This window comes from Salmo trutta, chromosome 37, assembly GCF_901001165.1.
Source record: "Salmo trutta chromosome 37, fSalTru1.1, whole genome shotgun sequence".
NCBI lineage: Eukaryota > Metazoa > Chordata > Actinopteri > Salmoniformes > Salmonidae > Salmo > Salmo trutta.
This window is the reverse complement of record NC_042993.1, coordinates 29,128,859-29,145,652: the sequence shown is the minus strand read 5'-3', so window position 1 is coordinate 29,145,652 and position 16,794 is coordinate 29,128,859. Positions and strand designations below refer to the sequence as shown.

The window sequence follows — 16,794 nt, the reverse complement described above, 5'->3', positions numbered from 1 at the left end:
CGAACAGATTTCTGATTTGCTGTACAGCTAAATCAAACTAGTCTGCATTACACACTGCAATGGATATTCCAACCCTGAGCCCCAGCCTGCTCTGCTCTGTTGATCAACAACTTGTTTTGTGCTGCCTAACCAATGCTGTGCTGTTTACGCCTACAGTGGCAGTTCAGGAGGCGAGTCAAATAATTATTCCGATTTCTTGTTGTTGTTGATTAGGCCTTTTCCAAAATATGCAATATCTTGCGCGTATAGCCTATGTTCTGTTCAGTTTGAGGATATTGTGAAAATGAGAAGGAACAGGGGTCAAGTTTGATCGCTTGCTAATACTATAATATATTTGAATAAAAAACAACATGTTTCTTCCCCGTGGTGTATTTATCCGAGTTATTTACTTCACAATAAACCAGATTCGAGTAACTTTTGTGGTGCTGAAGCTTGAATCAGCAGCCGTGGCACAATCAATCGAAAATGGACAGCTCAGTGTGCTGAAAGTAGGCACATTCCAGTAATTCATTTCAACCGTCTTCATTTTAGTTAGACTTTACTAACAACCAGAGGGCTTTGTGTTGGAGCCTATTTCTTAATATTTAAGAAATAAGAGGTAGGCCTACCTGTTTGGCAGAAATTGGGCTGCTATATCCATAGTTGTGTAGTCTAATTCCACCATCATGCACTCTTTAAACAGTCTACCTCCGTGTCAGTGAAGGACTGTTAAGTTAAAACCAGGACTCGAATTGAAGGGGTATGAGAGGGTATGCCATAGGTCTACTTTTAATTATAATTTTTTTAAATGCCAAAAAACGCAGGCCTACCCATTAACCAAACTGATCCGATTATTTAAAGGGATGCTAGAAACAAGCTGTAAAATACCCTGGAAAGACGTGATTCCGATGCATATGCGATATCATTGTTTAGTTTATTTGACATTGAGGCTGAGATAAAAACCTTCTATAGCCTAGGAGACTGATTGGGAAGTAATCTAATTCTGTCACTATGAATTGATTAAGCTATTCAATTTCTGTACAATAGAAGATCTTTACATTGGGTTAAACCATGGAAGAAGAGTAGCCAGCAGTTAAAGCTTACATTTGTCTGCGTATGTTGGCCTACTCGTTCTAAGGGTGGAAAGGTAGCCCTGACTTTTGAATGTACCACGCTCAGATTCCTAATTCGGTAGTTTGTGTGGTATTAACAATTATTGAGATTCGGTCCATGTGACTTGAGACTTGTTTGTGACTCGAACAATAGTTACTTGGTCCCATCCCTGAGTGGTACACATAAGGAGCGAAATGAGTGTTCCTTATCGATTATGAAATGTAGAATGTTCATAGCAATCTGAACTGACGGTGTCCACTCCACTCCTGTAGGTAGCGACATTGCAGAAGGCGTTAAGCCGTGGTGCACACGCTACGCAGGCTTTTGGCACAGCAGATCCATGAACATCTATCACTGATGAACGAACTTGTCGTCAAATAATAGCGTTGTCAATGATTGTTAGCTAGCTAGCATTCTGTAAAAATGTCTAAAATACAGTTGTTGAGAGTGTTTCTCAATCAGCGGCTAACTGTGGCTGCTGAGGAGATATTTGGGGCAGTTGAAAAAACGATAGCCGAGTACCAGGAAGAGGTTTCCCGTTCGAAAAAGGAGAACGACCGTCTACAGAAGATTCTTGACATCGTTATTAAACCTGAGATAAAGTTACAAAGAGCAGGTTTGTGACATTTATTATTCAACCTACATTTCATACACATTGATAATGTTAGTTATTTCATTTTGAGAGCCAGTGTCGACAAAAGTAACATTATGTCTAGACATTCTTGAAGATTCAACGCGCATGCTCGCCCTCTGGATTCCTCCCGTTCCAGCCATTATTTCCCTGTTTTTGTTGGGTGTAAATTCACTTGCCACATAGCCTAATAGTTTTTTGCCCGTTTTAGATTTTTTGTTGATGTACTATAATTCAGTCAATATCTGATGGCTTTGTATATCCAAAAGCGTTGAGTATGTTACTCCATTATGCAGCTGTTACATTTACCAGAACTGTATTTTTTACCTTTTATCAATTTTGATAATAATGTAACGTTGTAACATTAGTAGACTTCTCTCCCTCCAGACCTCCAGCAGCTCACTGTATTGGAAGAGGAGGTTCACCCTGAGCAGCAGCCCTGTGTGCAGGATTGGAGCCCTAGTCTTGGACAGGAGGACAGCGAGCCCATATGGATAAAAAAGGAGCAGGAGGAACTCAAAAAACAACTTCAGCGGCTGGAGTCTGACACCAGAGAGTTTATATTTGATCCTTTCTGTGTAAGTGATTTTGATCAGGACCCAACTCAGTCCTTGCAAATCCAAAGTGAGGAAAATAGGGAGAGAGATTCTCAACCAAACATTGTAACTGGACAGATCAAAACAGAACCTGATGGAGAGGACTACAGAATATCAGAACCAACCTGTTCTTCAGCTCAGAGTAAAAATAGTGAACATGTCAATGGGATGGAAAGCAAAGGTGCGGAGTCTGTTTTAAAGTCACACAAACCAAAGACCACAAGAAAACAAAAAAGAAACACTTATAGCAGTGCAAATGGCATGAAATGTACTCCATGTTCTTGTAAGGTTTGTGGGAGGTCTTTTCGGTACAAGCGTCCCTTTTTTAATCATGTGCAAAGCCATGCACATATAGAGAATAAAGAACATGTCTGTGGTGTGTGTGGAAAGCACCTAGATTCTAAAGAGAGTATGAAAGATCACCTCCAAACTCACATCGTAGCTGAGCCTGAGTTTTGTCATGTTTGTGGTAAAACGTTCACCACGAAGCTTAGGCTGAAAAAGCACATGAGGGTTCACACAGGAGAGAAACCATATCGCTGCGATGATTGTGGCAGGTGTTTCAGCGATGCCGCCAATTTGATCGGACACAAAAGGACTCACACCGGCGAGAAACCATATTGCTGCCAGGAATGTGGCCAAGGATTCACTCAAAGTGGACATCTGGTTTTGCACAGGAGGAGACATACTGGGGAGAAGCCATATCTCTGTTCTGTTTGTGGCAAAAGTTTCAGCACCAGATCAAATTATACAGGACACATGAGAGTTCACACAGGGGAGAAACCATACAGCTGCCATGATTGTAGCAAATGTTTCAGCAATACTGCTAATCTGAGTGCGCACAGGAGGATTCATACAGGGGAGAAACCATATTGTTGTGATTATTGTGGCAAAGGTTTTGCTCAGAATGGAAATCTTAAAATGCACATGAAGACACACAGGAAATAAATCTTATGGGCTAATTGCTGTGTTTGTGAGAAATATCTCAGCACTGACACCCACCTAACTTGAGAATCCACACGAGAGAAATACATCTCTTTTGTGACTATGGCAAAGCCTTTGCACAGTGGAAATTTGGCATGGCATAAAGAGAATGTACAAAATGTATAAAATGTCAGAATTCAGCATGCACAACAAAATTTCAACAGTTTGATAACACTGGAGAGAACTGTGATCTGGCTCATCTGACAGTGATCATGAGGTTTCACACACAGTGGCGAGAGACTATACAAGTATCCAATAGAAAATGCTTTATCACAAGTGTATTAACTAGACTTCAAAGGAGCCTAGTTGAGGAAAATTTGTAGGCCTACATGCAATCCCTGCTGCAAGTGCTTCAAATGGACTCACTAGGAAGGCACATTCACAACAGGGAGAAAACATGGCAGGGCCTTCAGGGAAAGGGCATCAGACAGAGGATTGAGAGGCATATTCTCACTTCCACCAGTAAGAAGAGATGGGGTCTAGTACATACCCACAAGAACCCGGCTCTTGGATCAACAAGATATGACTGTACTAGCTTGAACTTACAGAACATTGTTAGAAGTCCACATGAACATTGCTCAACGGATTGCTGAGCAGCAGGAGTCCCTGCTCATTAGTATGACACAGGACACACATTTGAGCTGCTGTCTTGTATCTTGAAACAAAACTTTGCATTTTTTTGTCTTGAAAGTAAAATGCCTTCTCCAGTAATACATCATATCTGTTTTTAACACTGTTGTGATGTTGTTGTCTTACTTTTCAAAGTGTTTGTTACTTCATGGCTTTCATACCAAAACTATAGTCATACCTCTGAGTTTGATGTCAATTTGCTCGCAAAGAAAATGAATACTTGTCTATTTCATTGTATATGTATTGACAGGTATAAAGAATGAGTATGCTATGTTCCAGGTGAACTATTACATGTGCATGGGCTACCATCTGAAATGTGTGCTTCATATTTCAACCAGAAACTTAAATATCATAAAATATCAAAATGTATGATCATTTTTATATCATACATTTTCCAGACATCCAGAACGTGGCACAGAATAACAGATATGCTGTAATGGGAAATTGTTTGGCTAATTCTTTCACTGTATTTGATTTACTGTTGATATGTAATAAATATAATTTTGTGGGAAGACACAGACAGATGCAATCCCTTGGGTAATGTATCTATCTATATTTAATTATTATATTTCATTTCATTAATATATCTATCCTACCCTGCCTTTCTAAGGTCTTCGAAAGCCAAGTCAACAAACAGATTACCGACCATTTCGAATCCCACCGCACCTTCTCCGCTATGTAATCTGGTTTCAGAGCTGGTCATGGGTGCACCTCAGCCACGCTCAAGGTCCTAAACGATATCTTAACCGACATCAATAAGAAACAATACTGTGCAGCCGTATTCATTGACCTGGCCAAGGATTTCGACTCTGTCAATCACCACATCCTCATCGGCAGACTCAATAGTCTTGGTTTCTCAAATGATTGCCTCGCCTGGTTCACCAACTACTTCTCTGATAGAGTTCAGTGTGTCAAATCGGAGGGCCTGTTGTCCGGACCTCTGGCAGTCTCTGTGGGGGTGCCACAGGGTTCAATTCTTGGGCCGACTCTTTTCTCTGTATACATCAATGATGTCGCTCTTGCTGCTGGTGAGTCTCTGATCCACCTCTACGCAGACGACACCATTCTGTATACTTCTGGCCCTTCTTTGGACACTGTGTTAACAACCCTCCAGACGAGCTTCAATGCCATACAACTCTCCTTCCGTGGCCTCCAACTGCTCTTAAATAAAAGTAAAACTAAATGCATGCTCTTCAACCGATCGCTGCCTGCACCTGCCCGCCCGCACAGCATCACTACTCTGGACGGTTCTGACTTAGAATATGTGGACAACTACAAATACCTAGGTGTCTGGTTAGACTGTAAACTCTCCTTCCAGACTCACTCAGACTCAAACATCTTCAATCCAAAGTTAAATCTAGAATTGGCTTCCTATTTCGCAACAAAGCATCCTTCACTCATGCTGCCAAACACACCCTCGTAAAACTGACCATCCTACTGATCCTCGACTTCGGCGATGTCATTTACAAAATAGCCTCCAATACCCTACTCAATAAATTGGATGCAGTCTATCACAGTGCCATCCGTTTTGTCACCAAAGCCCCATATCCTACCCACCACTGCGACCTGTACACTCTCGTTGGCTGGCCCTCGCTTCATACTCGTCGCCAAACCCACTGGCTCCAGGTCATCTACAAGACCCTGCTAGGTAAAGTCCCCCCTTATCTCAGCTCGCTGGTCACCATAGCAGCATCCACCTGTAGCACGCGCTCCAGCAGATATATCTCACTGGTCACCCCCAAAGCCAATTCCTCCTTTGGCCGCCTCTCCTTCCAGTTCTCTGCTGCCAATGACTGGAACGAACTACAAAAATCTCTGAAACTGGAAACACTTATCTCCCTCACTAGCTTTAAGCACCAGCTGTCAGAGCAGCTCACAGATTACTGTACCTGTACATAGCCCATCTATAATTTAACCCAAACAACTACCTCTTCCCCAACTGTATTTATTTATTTATTTAGCTCCTTTGCACCCCATTATTTCTATTTCTACTTTGCACTTTCTTCCACTACAAATCTACCATTCCAGTGTTTTACTTGCTATATTGTATGTATTTCGCCACCATGGCCTTTTTTTGCCTTTACCTCCCTTATCTCACCTCATTTGCTCACATTGTATATAGACTTATTTTTCTACTGTATTATTGACTGTATGTTTGTTTTATTCCATGTGTAACTCTGTGTTGTTGAATGTGTCAGACTGCTTTGCTTTATCTTGGCCAGGTCGCAATTGTCAATGAGAACTTGTTCTCAACTTGCCTACCTGGTTAAATAAAGGTGAAATTAATAAATAAAATAAAAAATTAAGTCGCTTTGTGCCTGTCAGTATAACATTATCTATTGTAGCTAACTATTTCTGATATTATTTTTTACCTGTTTAACTGCCAGTATCAAATGTCTGCCAGTGTTGAATGCTATGGTTAAAGTTTGACGCAAGACTGGATTTAAGGACACACTGATAATGTATCTGTGACACTGTGTGATTCTGTAGCAGCTGATGTGACTTCCTTCAAGCCTCTGGCTGGTGTTTACAGAAGATTCGGTGCTGTGTGATTAATATATAAGGACCGTTAGACATTTTCTATGCTTCTGTTCTGTAGGTGTTTCCCTGAATTGTTGTATTAAACCGGATTGATTTCGATTTGACTTCATCAACGACTGCTCTCCTTTTTGTTCACCTGGACCTTCCTGTTACATAATGTTAATTGATAACTCATAATTCATAAATAGCTATCAGTTATTTATCTCGTTTTCTGCTCCAATTAAATGGATCATATTTTTTTCCAGTAGTAAATGAATAAAAAGACATGGTCTTGATCAAGTTCACACCAAAAAGTATTCTTTCCAATTTTTGACTTTTAATTTGAAATTCATGAAAAAATTATACCGGAAGTTAGACCCAGCGTTCAATTTCGTTCCACATCACATCCGCTGAGCAACAGCACAGCAGAAGTACATTTTTGTGTGTTTTGTATTTCTGAGCACAGCAGTGCAGTAAACATTTTCAACTACTGTGAGTATGCCTTCAAAAATATGATTTATGTAACTATTTTGTATGTAGCAAAAGCTATTCGTTTTCATATGCATTGATAGAATAGTGGCTAAGCGTAGCAGTAATTGACGTGAAGGAATGATGATGTGGCTTCTCAGACCGGAATCCTTATTTCGTGTAAAAAAAAAAATGGCAAAAAGGGAGGTATTCAAGGTTTCGATTAATGACAGTGAACAACTTGTCTGTCAGAATATAAATAACTGAATCACGGAAACTAGCTAAGTAACTAGAGAAACAATGTTGCAATTGAACTGTCTGTGGGCAAGCCCATCAATGATGACAAACATTTTCCATTCCATAACCCCTACGGTCTCTAGGTTTTTCACTGTGCATTATTCATTTGTTACAACAATAGAAAGCCTAGTTTTGCATTGTGTGAGAGGATTTGTTATTGCTTGTGAAACAGTGCCATTAACATTTTGTTATGTTTCTTTTCTGTCACTGCCATGTTGTATTTTAGCCTACATCGGCATCAGTTACTCTAATGAAATCTGGTGTCCCAAAGGGTGAGAACTGCCTTGTAGACATGGACTCCAAGGCAGGGGATCTCTTCAGCGCTGAGCCAGCTGACGCTGCTGAATCCGGAGGTGTCATGGGAAGGTGTGTGCTGCTGTTTTTCGAGGTCTGTCTCTATCTGTTAGTTAATCTGTCTAGTACCTGGCTCGCCAATCCTGTTCCTGGAGAGCTACCCTCCTGCATGTTTTTGCTCCAACCCCAGTTGTAACTAACCTGATTCAGCTTGTCAACCAGCTAAATATTAGAATCAGGTGAGCTAGATTAGGGTTGGAGTGAACCTACAGGACGGCTCTCCAGGAACAGGTTTGGAGAGCTCTGCTCTAGTGCCAGCAGTCTGTAAACCTGGTCCTGGAGAGCTATATGTTGTGCAGCCTTTTGTTCCAGCCCAGCACTAACACACCTGAATCAACTTGATGTGTTGTAGCACCATGTATCGCTCTGGGATCATGGTTGGTGACTGGTTCTGGTTCAGATACATTTTTTTATACAGTCCTCATGTGTAGTCATTCTTCTGTGGCTATTATTGTGTCTGTAGGAAAATTGTGATCTGAATTTGTCTCATTCTTCTTAATCTAGCCTACCACTAAAGGAACTAGATGGGTCAGTTTGTCCTTTCCTTGTATTATGCCTGGCTATGATGTGTTGTTGTTCATTCTGTCCACCATCAGTCTCTTGGTTTAATGCTATACAATTATCCCATCTCCCCATACTTCTTGTTTAGTTTACCACCCTGGCTTTCTGCCTTGCCTCACAGGCTGTGGCTGCCCAAAGGCCTCTCGCCCAGTGTGGCCAAGGAGTGGTTTGATCGTCGCCGCGCGTCCATCCGTCCCTGGGCTGGCTTCGTGGATCACAGGAAGTTCACCAAGCCCCGCAACTTTGGTGAACTGTGCCAGAGGGTGGTGCGCAACTTTGACACCTACAACAGCAACTACACCTTCATCTTCCTCGGCCTCATCCTCTACTGCATGTAAGAGCTGTGGGACAGGAGTTTTAAAGACACTGTGCTATTCAGTGAATATGAAAACACAGTAATTACATATTGCATATAGACAGACTGCTGCCAGCAGCCTGTTTTATTTTCAAATTCCAAATCTCAGTGGTTTGAATAGGCCTAGATCTATGCTGGATTGAATTGATTTAGAATCTGTGATTATCAAAGAGTAACTCTTTCCCTCTTCCAATCTCCCCCACGTTACCTCAGTATCAGCTCTCCCATGCTGCTGATTGCTTTGGCGGTGTTTGTTGGTGCCTTCTACATCATCCACCTCAAGTCCCTGGAGTCTAAACTGGTCATCTTTGGTGAGTAAAGCAGTCATGATCTGTGAGAAGATTTATATGGAGCAATTTCAGTGCCAATAGATTGTATTTGAATTCCATCATTTTGAATTTGTAATAGGATATTGAATTTGAATGTCATATTTTTTTATATGTAATGCACAAATGTAACAATTCAATTCTTGTATTTCATGATTTGACACTGAATTGAATGAATATTGCATTGTTTTATTTAATTGAACATTCAAATTCAATATTTTATATATTCAGTTTCAATATGGTAGATATTGCATTCATTGTCTATGTATCTAGTTTACAAACTATCAAGTTGATCAAAGTTTCATATATTCAACTTCTCAGATGCGTTCAGATTCAGTTCTCTAAATTCAGATTCAAAACCAGAGACAACATCCTGGTACTTTGCTAGCCTGGAAGGGTAGAGGAACGAATCAAACACTCTCTGTGGTAAACAGAAGCTTCTGGCAGTTTCTGAAGCCAATGTAGCATGTAGAATTTATTTTCTTCCTATGAATTTGGCTCTAGCATCCGAACCGTTTCAGCAATAAGCTATTATGACCCCATTCCTGAAAGGTTAGACTCTCTGAAACATGGACGAGCCTTCTGTTCCCCTCTGTGATGTTGCGCAGGACACGTTAGAAGGGAGTGTCACAAACGTTTGGCCCCCCCATAAGAATATAGTTGAATAGCCCGGTTAAAGCCCTTCCAAGGATAGCCTTTCCACTCCCTATTTAATCTTGCTCTTGTGACTGACTGAGTTCGAACCAGGCCTCCTGCATGTAACAAGACTGTTAGCCCGCTTAGCTAAAGCCCATAGGGGTGAGTTTAGGAAGCTATCATGTCTTCAAGTCTCCAGGAAGGTTACTTATCAAAAGAGCGTGGTTCATCAAACCACCTCGGTTACACTTAACCCCACTTTGACCTCATACTGAGAGATCACAGCACCAATGTGCATTCGGAAAGTATTCAGACCCCTGGACTTTTTCCACATTTTCTTACATTACAGCCTTATACTAAAATGGTTAAAATATTTTTTTCCCCCTCAATCTACACACAGTACCCCATAATGACAAGCTAAAACAGGTTTTAGAAATTTTTGCTAATTTATTAAAAAACAGAAACCTTATTTACCTAAGTTTTCAGACCCTTTGCTATGAGACTCCAAATTGAGCTCAGGTGCATCCTGTTTCCATTTATAATTCTTGATGTTTTTAAAATTGAGTGGAGTCCACCTGTGGTGAATTCAATTATTTGGACATGATTTGGAAAGGCACACACCTGTCGATATAAGGTCCCACAGTTGACAGTGCATGTCGGAGGAAAAAAACCAAGCCATGAGGTTGAAGGTACAGATCTGGGCAGCATTGAAGGTCCCCAAGAACACAGTGGCCTCCATCATTCTTAAATGGAAGAAGTTTGGAACCACTAAGACTCTTCCTAGAGCTGGCAGCCCAGCACTGAGCTATCAGGGGAGAAGGGCCTTGGTCAGGGAGGTGATCAAGAACCCGATGGTCACTATGACAGATCTCCGGAGATCCTCTGGAGATGGGAGAAACTTCCAGAAGAACAACCATCTCTACAGCACTCTACCAATCAGGCCTTTATGGTAGAGTGGCCAGACGGAAGCCACTCCTCAGTAAAAGGCACATGACAGCCCGCTTGGAGTTTGCCAAAAGGCACCTAAATGACTCAGACCATGGGAAACAAGATTCTCTGGTCTGATGAAACCAAGATTGAACTCTTTGGCCTGAATGCCAAGCGTCACGTCTGGAGGAAACCTGGCACCATCCCTACGGTGAAGCATGGTGCTGGCAGCATCATGCTGTGGGGATGTTTTTCAGCAGCAGTGACTGGGAGACTAGTCAGGATTGAGGGAAAGATGAACATAGCAAAGTACAGAGAGATCCTTGATGAAAATCTGCTCCAGAGCGTCTCTGAATGTCCTTGAGTGACCCAGCCATAGCCTGGACTTGAACCCAATCGATCATCTCTGGAGAGAATGGATCTGCAGAGAAGAATGGGAGAAACTCCAAGCTTATAGGAAGAAGATTTTTAATATATATTTTTTTAATTAGATTTTAGTCATTTAGCAGATGCTCTTATCCAGAGCGACTTACAGTAGTGAATGCATACATTTCATGCATTGTTTTTTTTTTTTGTACTGGCCCCCCGTGGGAATCGAACCCACAACCCTGGCGTTACACACACCATGCTGGCGTTGCAAACACCATGCTCTACCAACTTAGCCACAGGGAAGAAGACTCAAGACTGTAACCGCTGCCAAAGGTGCTTCAACAAAGTACTGAGTAATGGGTCTGACTACTTATTTCAGTTTACATTTTTTATAAATGTGCAAACATTTATGAAAAACTGTTTTTGCTTTGTCATTATGGGGTATTGTGTGTAGATTGAGGAACATATATATTTTTTTTACGTCTAATAAATCAATTGAAAGTACACCATCACAATAAATCCATTATTTATTTTAGTCAGGTCTTAAGAAACATTTTATGAGTTGGCCTATTGTATGTCATCTGGCTATTCTCCATGCCAAAGATTGTAGGCTTGTTAATTTAGCTGACAAGATATCCTTAGAAGTCCCATGCCATTATTTTATAGTAAATTATTTTTTAGTATTAAGAATATAATTGAACTTGGCTGAATAAAATAGAAAGGGTATTTGTCCCATTCCGGAGTGAGTGCACATATGAAGTGTCTATGTTGAGCGTAAAAGTGAGGTCCTATATGCTAGATTCACAGTTATTTGGCAAATTTAGTTGTGAATGATACAAACCTTATATGTTTTGATTTCTAAGACATTCTATGGGCTGCATGATGCGACTACAGGCTATTGATGTTTCGAGAAAGACGCAAAAAAAAGCGTCCGCTCTGTTCCTTGCCTCAGGCTACACAGCTGTTCTCTCATCAAGTGATCATATTTTCACCCATCAGACTACTCTCAATTTAATCTGGTCTTTACTACTATGTAACGTTTAGAATGTCCCATTTATCAAATGGGCTGGAACAGGGAAAAAGAAGCATGCCGTCGGTATGCACTCGAATAGCGAATGGAGGCTGCGCGCTTTCTCGCGGTTCCGTTTTTCAATGATGAATGGTAGACTACTTCGGTTTTAATATGAACAGCTGAGAAATAAATATAACAACACTTTTGAGGAGCATGCGCTCGTTGAGCGACGGATGCTATTCTCCCCAAACTCTATGTCATGGGCTCTCCAACATTGTTACTGCAGCTACCCAGTGCATCATTTGGGAAACCAAGTGGAATCTGTTTGGGAACATCGATAATGACATGTTTTCGCAACGAAACATATATTTCACTAAATTGTTGACAGCCCCCCTGTACGCTCGAGAAAGGAACAAAGGAGAGAGGAGGAGACTGAAACGCATGGTGGTGAGATATTCTGTAGCTAAAGGAAATGTGCGACCCAATTAATTATGAAAATATAAAATAAATCCCTATTACTAGGCTATTCAAAATCCAATGCAAATTCACTATACTTGCGGACTATCTGTATGCCTACCCTGCACATCCAGTGAACCAACAGCATGGCCTAGGGCTATACGTTCTCTCCCAGACTCGTGGATAACCAGTCCGTACAGTATGCATAACAATACAGGCCACACTCAGGCTAGACCAGTTATGTACCAAATACATCTTAAATCACTTTTGTTTGATGTTTTTCTGCCATGTGTAATATGCAGCAGGTTATGTATTGTGTAAGGAGCAATCATCATTTTATTTCCTTTTTTTTACGGGTTTGTGCTCATAAGCCTATGCATAAGCTCTAATATGCATATGAAGGTGCTGAATGAATCATCACTTTAGAAAGCCTGTCCATTTTTGCTTTGTTAGTCTTTGAAACAATATCCATGACGACCATCTTTTACACTCAGTTTCAGCCTGCTGTTTAACTTTTTTTTTTCTTCATAGGTCCATGTTCCAGAGTCTAAACTTTCAGGAATAGGATCATAATAGCTTATAGCCAAAACGGTTCAAACGCTAGAGCCAAATTCATAGGAAGGAAATAAATTCAACACGCCACATTGGCTTCAGAAACCACCAGAAGCTTCGTTTTACCACAGAGATATACAGACAATGAATGCAATATCTACCATATTGAAACTGAATATTTGAAAATTGAATGTCAATATTAAATTGAATTGAAATACAATTTTAAAACCGAATGCAATGTTTATTCAATTCAGTTTAAATAAATGCCTTTACAAATTGGAAAATTATACATTTCTAATTCAATATCCTAATACAAATTCGACATTTATGGAATTTAAATATAATTTCTGTTGGCACTGAAATCAATCTGTAATTTGGGTGTAGGGTGACTAGTATTTGAAATCTGAGTGATTTTTAAAATGTATTTTGCCCACAGGAAAAGAGGTGACCGGACCTCACCAATTGGGTCTGGCTGGGGCAGTCTCTTTCCCTGTGTTCTGGTTGGCTGGTGCAGGAGCTGCAGTGTTTTGGGTCCTGGGTAAGTTACAACCCCCATCTCATTCTTTACTGTATACATCAGACCTGGGATAACTGTAGACTTAGGCCTAGATATACATTATGGAATGTATTTCTCTTTGAAGGAGACAAGTCATTATGGATGTAACATTCACCGGTTTGCACGGGAGCCCAAACCGATCCAAATGGAGCTTACATCAGTCAAAACATCACTTCACTTTACAAATTGCAGAGTCACTAACATGTTCTGCTCATATTACATACTTTCGACCTGCTGAAGGTACCTCATATTTTGTGACAAATGATGCGTCCTCTCCTTCATTGTCGAACTAAGCATGTAACCATGTTGGCAGCAGTGGAGGCTGCTGAGGGGAGGACGGCTCATAATAATCACTGGAACGGCGCAAATGGAACGGCCTCGCACGCATGGAAACCATGCGTTTGATGCATTTGATACCATTCCGCTCCAGCCGTTACCATGAACCCGTCCTCCCCAATGAAGGTGCCACCTACCTCCTGTGGTTGACAGTCATTGATCTACAAGCAATTTTGCATGCCGACAACCCCAAGGATTATCCGTAGCCTAGTCAAACTGCGCACTGTGCCCAGCTTTGTTTGCTGACCAACGCGAGGTAGGCGGCCTGCTTCTGATCTTGCACATCTGCGGGCATCTTCAGTATTCAAATGCTAAAATGGCTTGCGCGATATTAGGCTTTATATTAGTTGAGTTACAACCTCTATAATTTGCTAGATCATCTTTGCGCTGTTGAAAATGGTGTTTTACCGGAAAAGGAAGCTACGGGAGACAACTCTCTTCTGGCTATACCTGCTGAACGGAGCTTACAATAGATTCTATTTTGATTGTTCCCGTTCACCAACAGCAATAGTTTTGGTAGTTTTGCTATAAACAATCGGTGTATATGGTCATTTTTACACATAAGGTAAAGTTGATAACGAAGAATCGCTTTTGCGAGGCACACTGCTGGAGGAGAATAGAAGCTCACTTAATAACTTCCAAACGTCAAAAGCATTCGACTTTGAGGTGTGGGGTGATATCCAAAGTTGTGCGTATACACTTGAGTATACAAAACATTAAGAACACCTGCTCTTTCCATGACACAGACTGACCAGGGGAATCCAGGTGAAAGATATGATACCATATTGATGTCATTTGTTAAATCCACTTCAATCAGTGTAGATAGGTTAAAGAAGGATTTTTAAGCCTTGAGACAATTGAGACATGGATATTACTTTTTACGACACCGCTAGGATTTGAGTCCATTAATTCCCGCCATGAAAATTGTAAATTGATAGCGATGTAGTGCTAAGATTAACCACTGTGTTTGGTTTCTCAAAATGGAGCCCTAAATGTAACCTAGGCTTCTACTCTCCTTTTTCTCAGCCCCTTCTATCTCTTCCATTTGACTGACTCTCTCACTTCTCACTCAGGCGCGACGATGTTTGTGATTGGCTCTCACGCCGCCTTCCGGGAGCTGGAGGGAGGATCGGAAATGGAGGAGCTCTTCATGGAGCCTGTGTAGCGATAGAGGAATCTGTATATCTGTGCCATTATAGCGTCTGTGACAGCATTGGCAGCGCCATTGAGGCTACAATCCATAAGAATCCCCACGCGGGTGACTACTTTAAAATGGCAGAAGCATAGTGGAAGCCCTCAATGGTGCTGCCCATGCTAAAACAGCCTTTTGGCCACTAGAGGCCTCTTATCTTTCTCTGTGTGAACCCTCAACACTCACCTTTGACCTTTTTTTAATATAACACAGAATGCACTTTGTCATGCCTCTGAAGTGATTTGCTGTTACTGACCCTCTACAACTCTAAGACCATAATAGTACTCAATTGAGAAGAATATATTGGTTGACTGTCCGTTCGCACAAAGAGTGAATGAGAAGTTCATGTACCTCAGCACACTTCATACTGTATGCCTACTTCATACTGTCTTTTCCAAATGTGACTGATACCTCTCATTTTGTGTTTAATACACATTTCTTCCCGTGAAATATCAGTCAGGCTTTTGTTTAATGCCTCTGTACCTTCTGTTTTAATGTTCCCTTGTGAATATCTAATAATACAAAATGTCACTCTGTCAACTCAAGACCTGACATGTTACAAAGAGCTTTAACATCGCTACAGTAATAATTCAGATTATTATTTTTTTATCCTACATAGCTGATGTTGAATAAGTCCTCAGTGAGCACCATTAAACTGAATGAGGGAAATGGCGTCAAATCGCCAATGCTTCTCTGACTGGGGAAGAAGTGCCATTTGCAGCTTTACAATGTATTTATCCAACTATAATGAATGGTTCTTTTAGACAAATTGCATTTACTTTAAAGCAATACTTAGTGGATATTCCAGATACCTAATGGTGATCAAGCATTATGTTTAAATCATACTTTGCATTGCACATACTGTATCTACTTTTAGTCGTATGCAGGCATGTGGTGCAGTGTTGATGGGTAACTTTTCATAATTTATTAGCTCTGCTTTATGGCTTTGACATTTTAAAGATCAATATATTATTATTTTTTTTAAATATCTCATACTTGTCATGCTATCTTTTTGCTATTTTATTTGTATTTTTAATGGCAATTGGTAAGTGCAATACACTATCCTACCTAAGATATTGTAAGTGTGTTTGTGTGAGGAAGTCCATGCATGAATTCTGAAATATTTGGGTCCCTTTTGCGTGTAATATTTCTTTGTGGTGATTTAAAACATTGCATTAAAGGTTGTGTGTATATTATGTATGTACAGTATATGTGCCAAAATTGCAATACTTTGTAGGCCCTTTTGTGTCCTGGATGTGCCCCCCCCCCCCCCCCCCCCCCCAAGAGGATGTAGTTTCCCCTACTTTTCTCTTTCTCTCCGTGTCCTCCTCCCTGTCCTTCCCTCCCTCTGTCTGACACTTTAGTGCTAACCGCCCGCCCCCCCCCCTTTTCCCCCCTTTATACATGACCCCGGTACACTGCTCATCAAGACAACCCCATGCACAGGTTGCTATGGAGATGACCTTGGAGGTTCACCCATCCACACACACTTCACTCACTGGCATACTGCACACTGCGGCAAAGCCGGGCGATCGATATTCTATTATGTGGAGGGGGAGAGAGAGGAGTCTGTAAGAGCTCGCTGCATGGACATGTGGGAATTTAGGGGGAGGGGTGTGTGTGTGTGAGAAAGAGAGAGAGAGAGCGAGTGTCAGTGATGTAGAATATCAACGCAGTTTATACCTATCTTTTGTGAATAGCATTTTACCCACCCATTACACATACCTCATCTCGATCAATGCTAAGTGTTTATTCACCCCCCCACTACTACAATCCCTGTTGTGGAAAGCTGCATCATAAATGGCAACTACTGTATTCCCTGTAGTGCGCTAAATAGGGAATAGGGTGCCATTACGGACAAACCCTAAATGTGTGAGGGAGGAGGGAGTGTGTTTAAAACTGTAGGCACAGGCTCTGGCATACCCCCATGGCAGTTTTTTGTTG

The 16,794-nt window shown here is 41.1% G+C and overlaps 2 protein-coding genes across 8 annotated transcripts; both read left to right on the top strand.

The window, feature by feature from the left end:
* The first annotated feature begins 769 nt into the window (after positions 1-769).
* LOC115177271 (zinc finger and SCAN domain-containing protein 2) lies at positions 770-4,462 on the top strand. Its single transcript, XM_029737899.1, has 2 exons — positions 770-1,708; positions 2,111-4,462. Exons 1-2 carry the CDS (start codon positions 1,516-1,518, stop codon positions 3,265-3,267), a joined length of 1,350 nt encoding a protein of 449 aa, XP_029593759.1. The 5' UTR covers positions 770-1,515; the 3' UTR covers positions 3,268-4,462.
* Positions 4,463-6,841: 2,379 nt separating this feature from the next.
* LOC115177269 (prenylated Rab acceptor protein 1) lies at positions 6,842-16,057 on the top strand. 7 transcript variants are annotated; one of them, XM_029737896.1, is made up of 7 exons: positions 6,842-6,945; positions 7,490-7,584; positions 8,077-8,100; positions 8,255-8,467; positions 8,702-8,799; positions 13,203-13,304; positions 14,732-16,057. In XM_029737896.1, exons 2-7 carry the CDS (start codon positions 7,511-7,513, stop codon positions 14,821-14,823), a joined length of 603 nt encoding a protein of 200 aa, XP_029593756.1. In that variant the 5' UTR covers positions 6,842-6,945; positions 7,490-7,510; the 3' UTR covers positions 14,824-16,057. The 7 variants fall into 7 exon arrangements, with proteins under 7 accessions (XP_029593756.1, XP_029593754.1, XP_029593757.1 ...); XM_029737894.1 differs by having other exon boundaries at positions 8,222-8,467; XM_029737897.1 differs by lacking the exon at positions 8,077-8,100 and having other exon boundaries at positions 6,843-6,945.
* Positions 16,058-16,794: the final 737 nt, after the last annotated feature.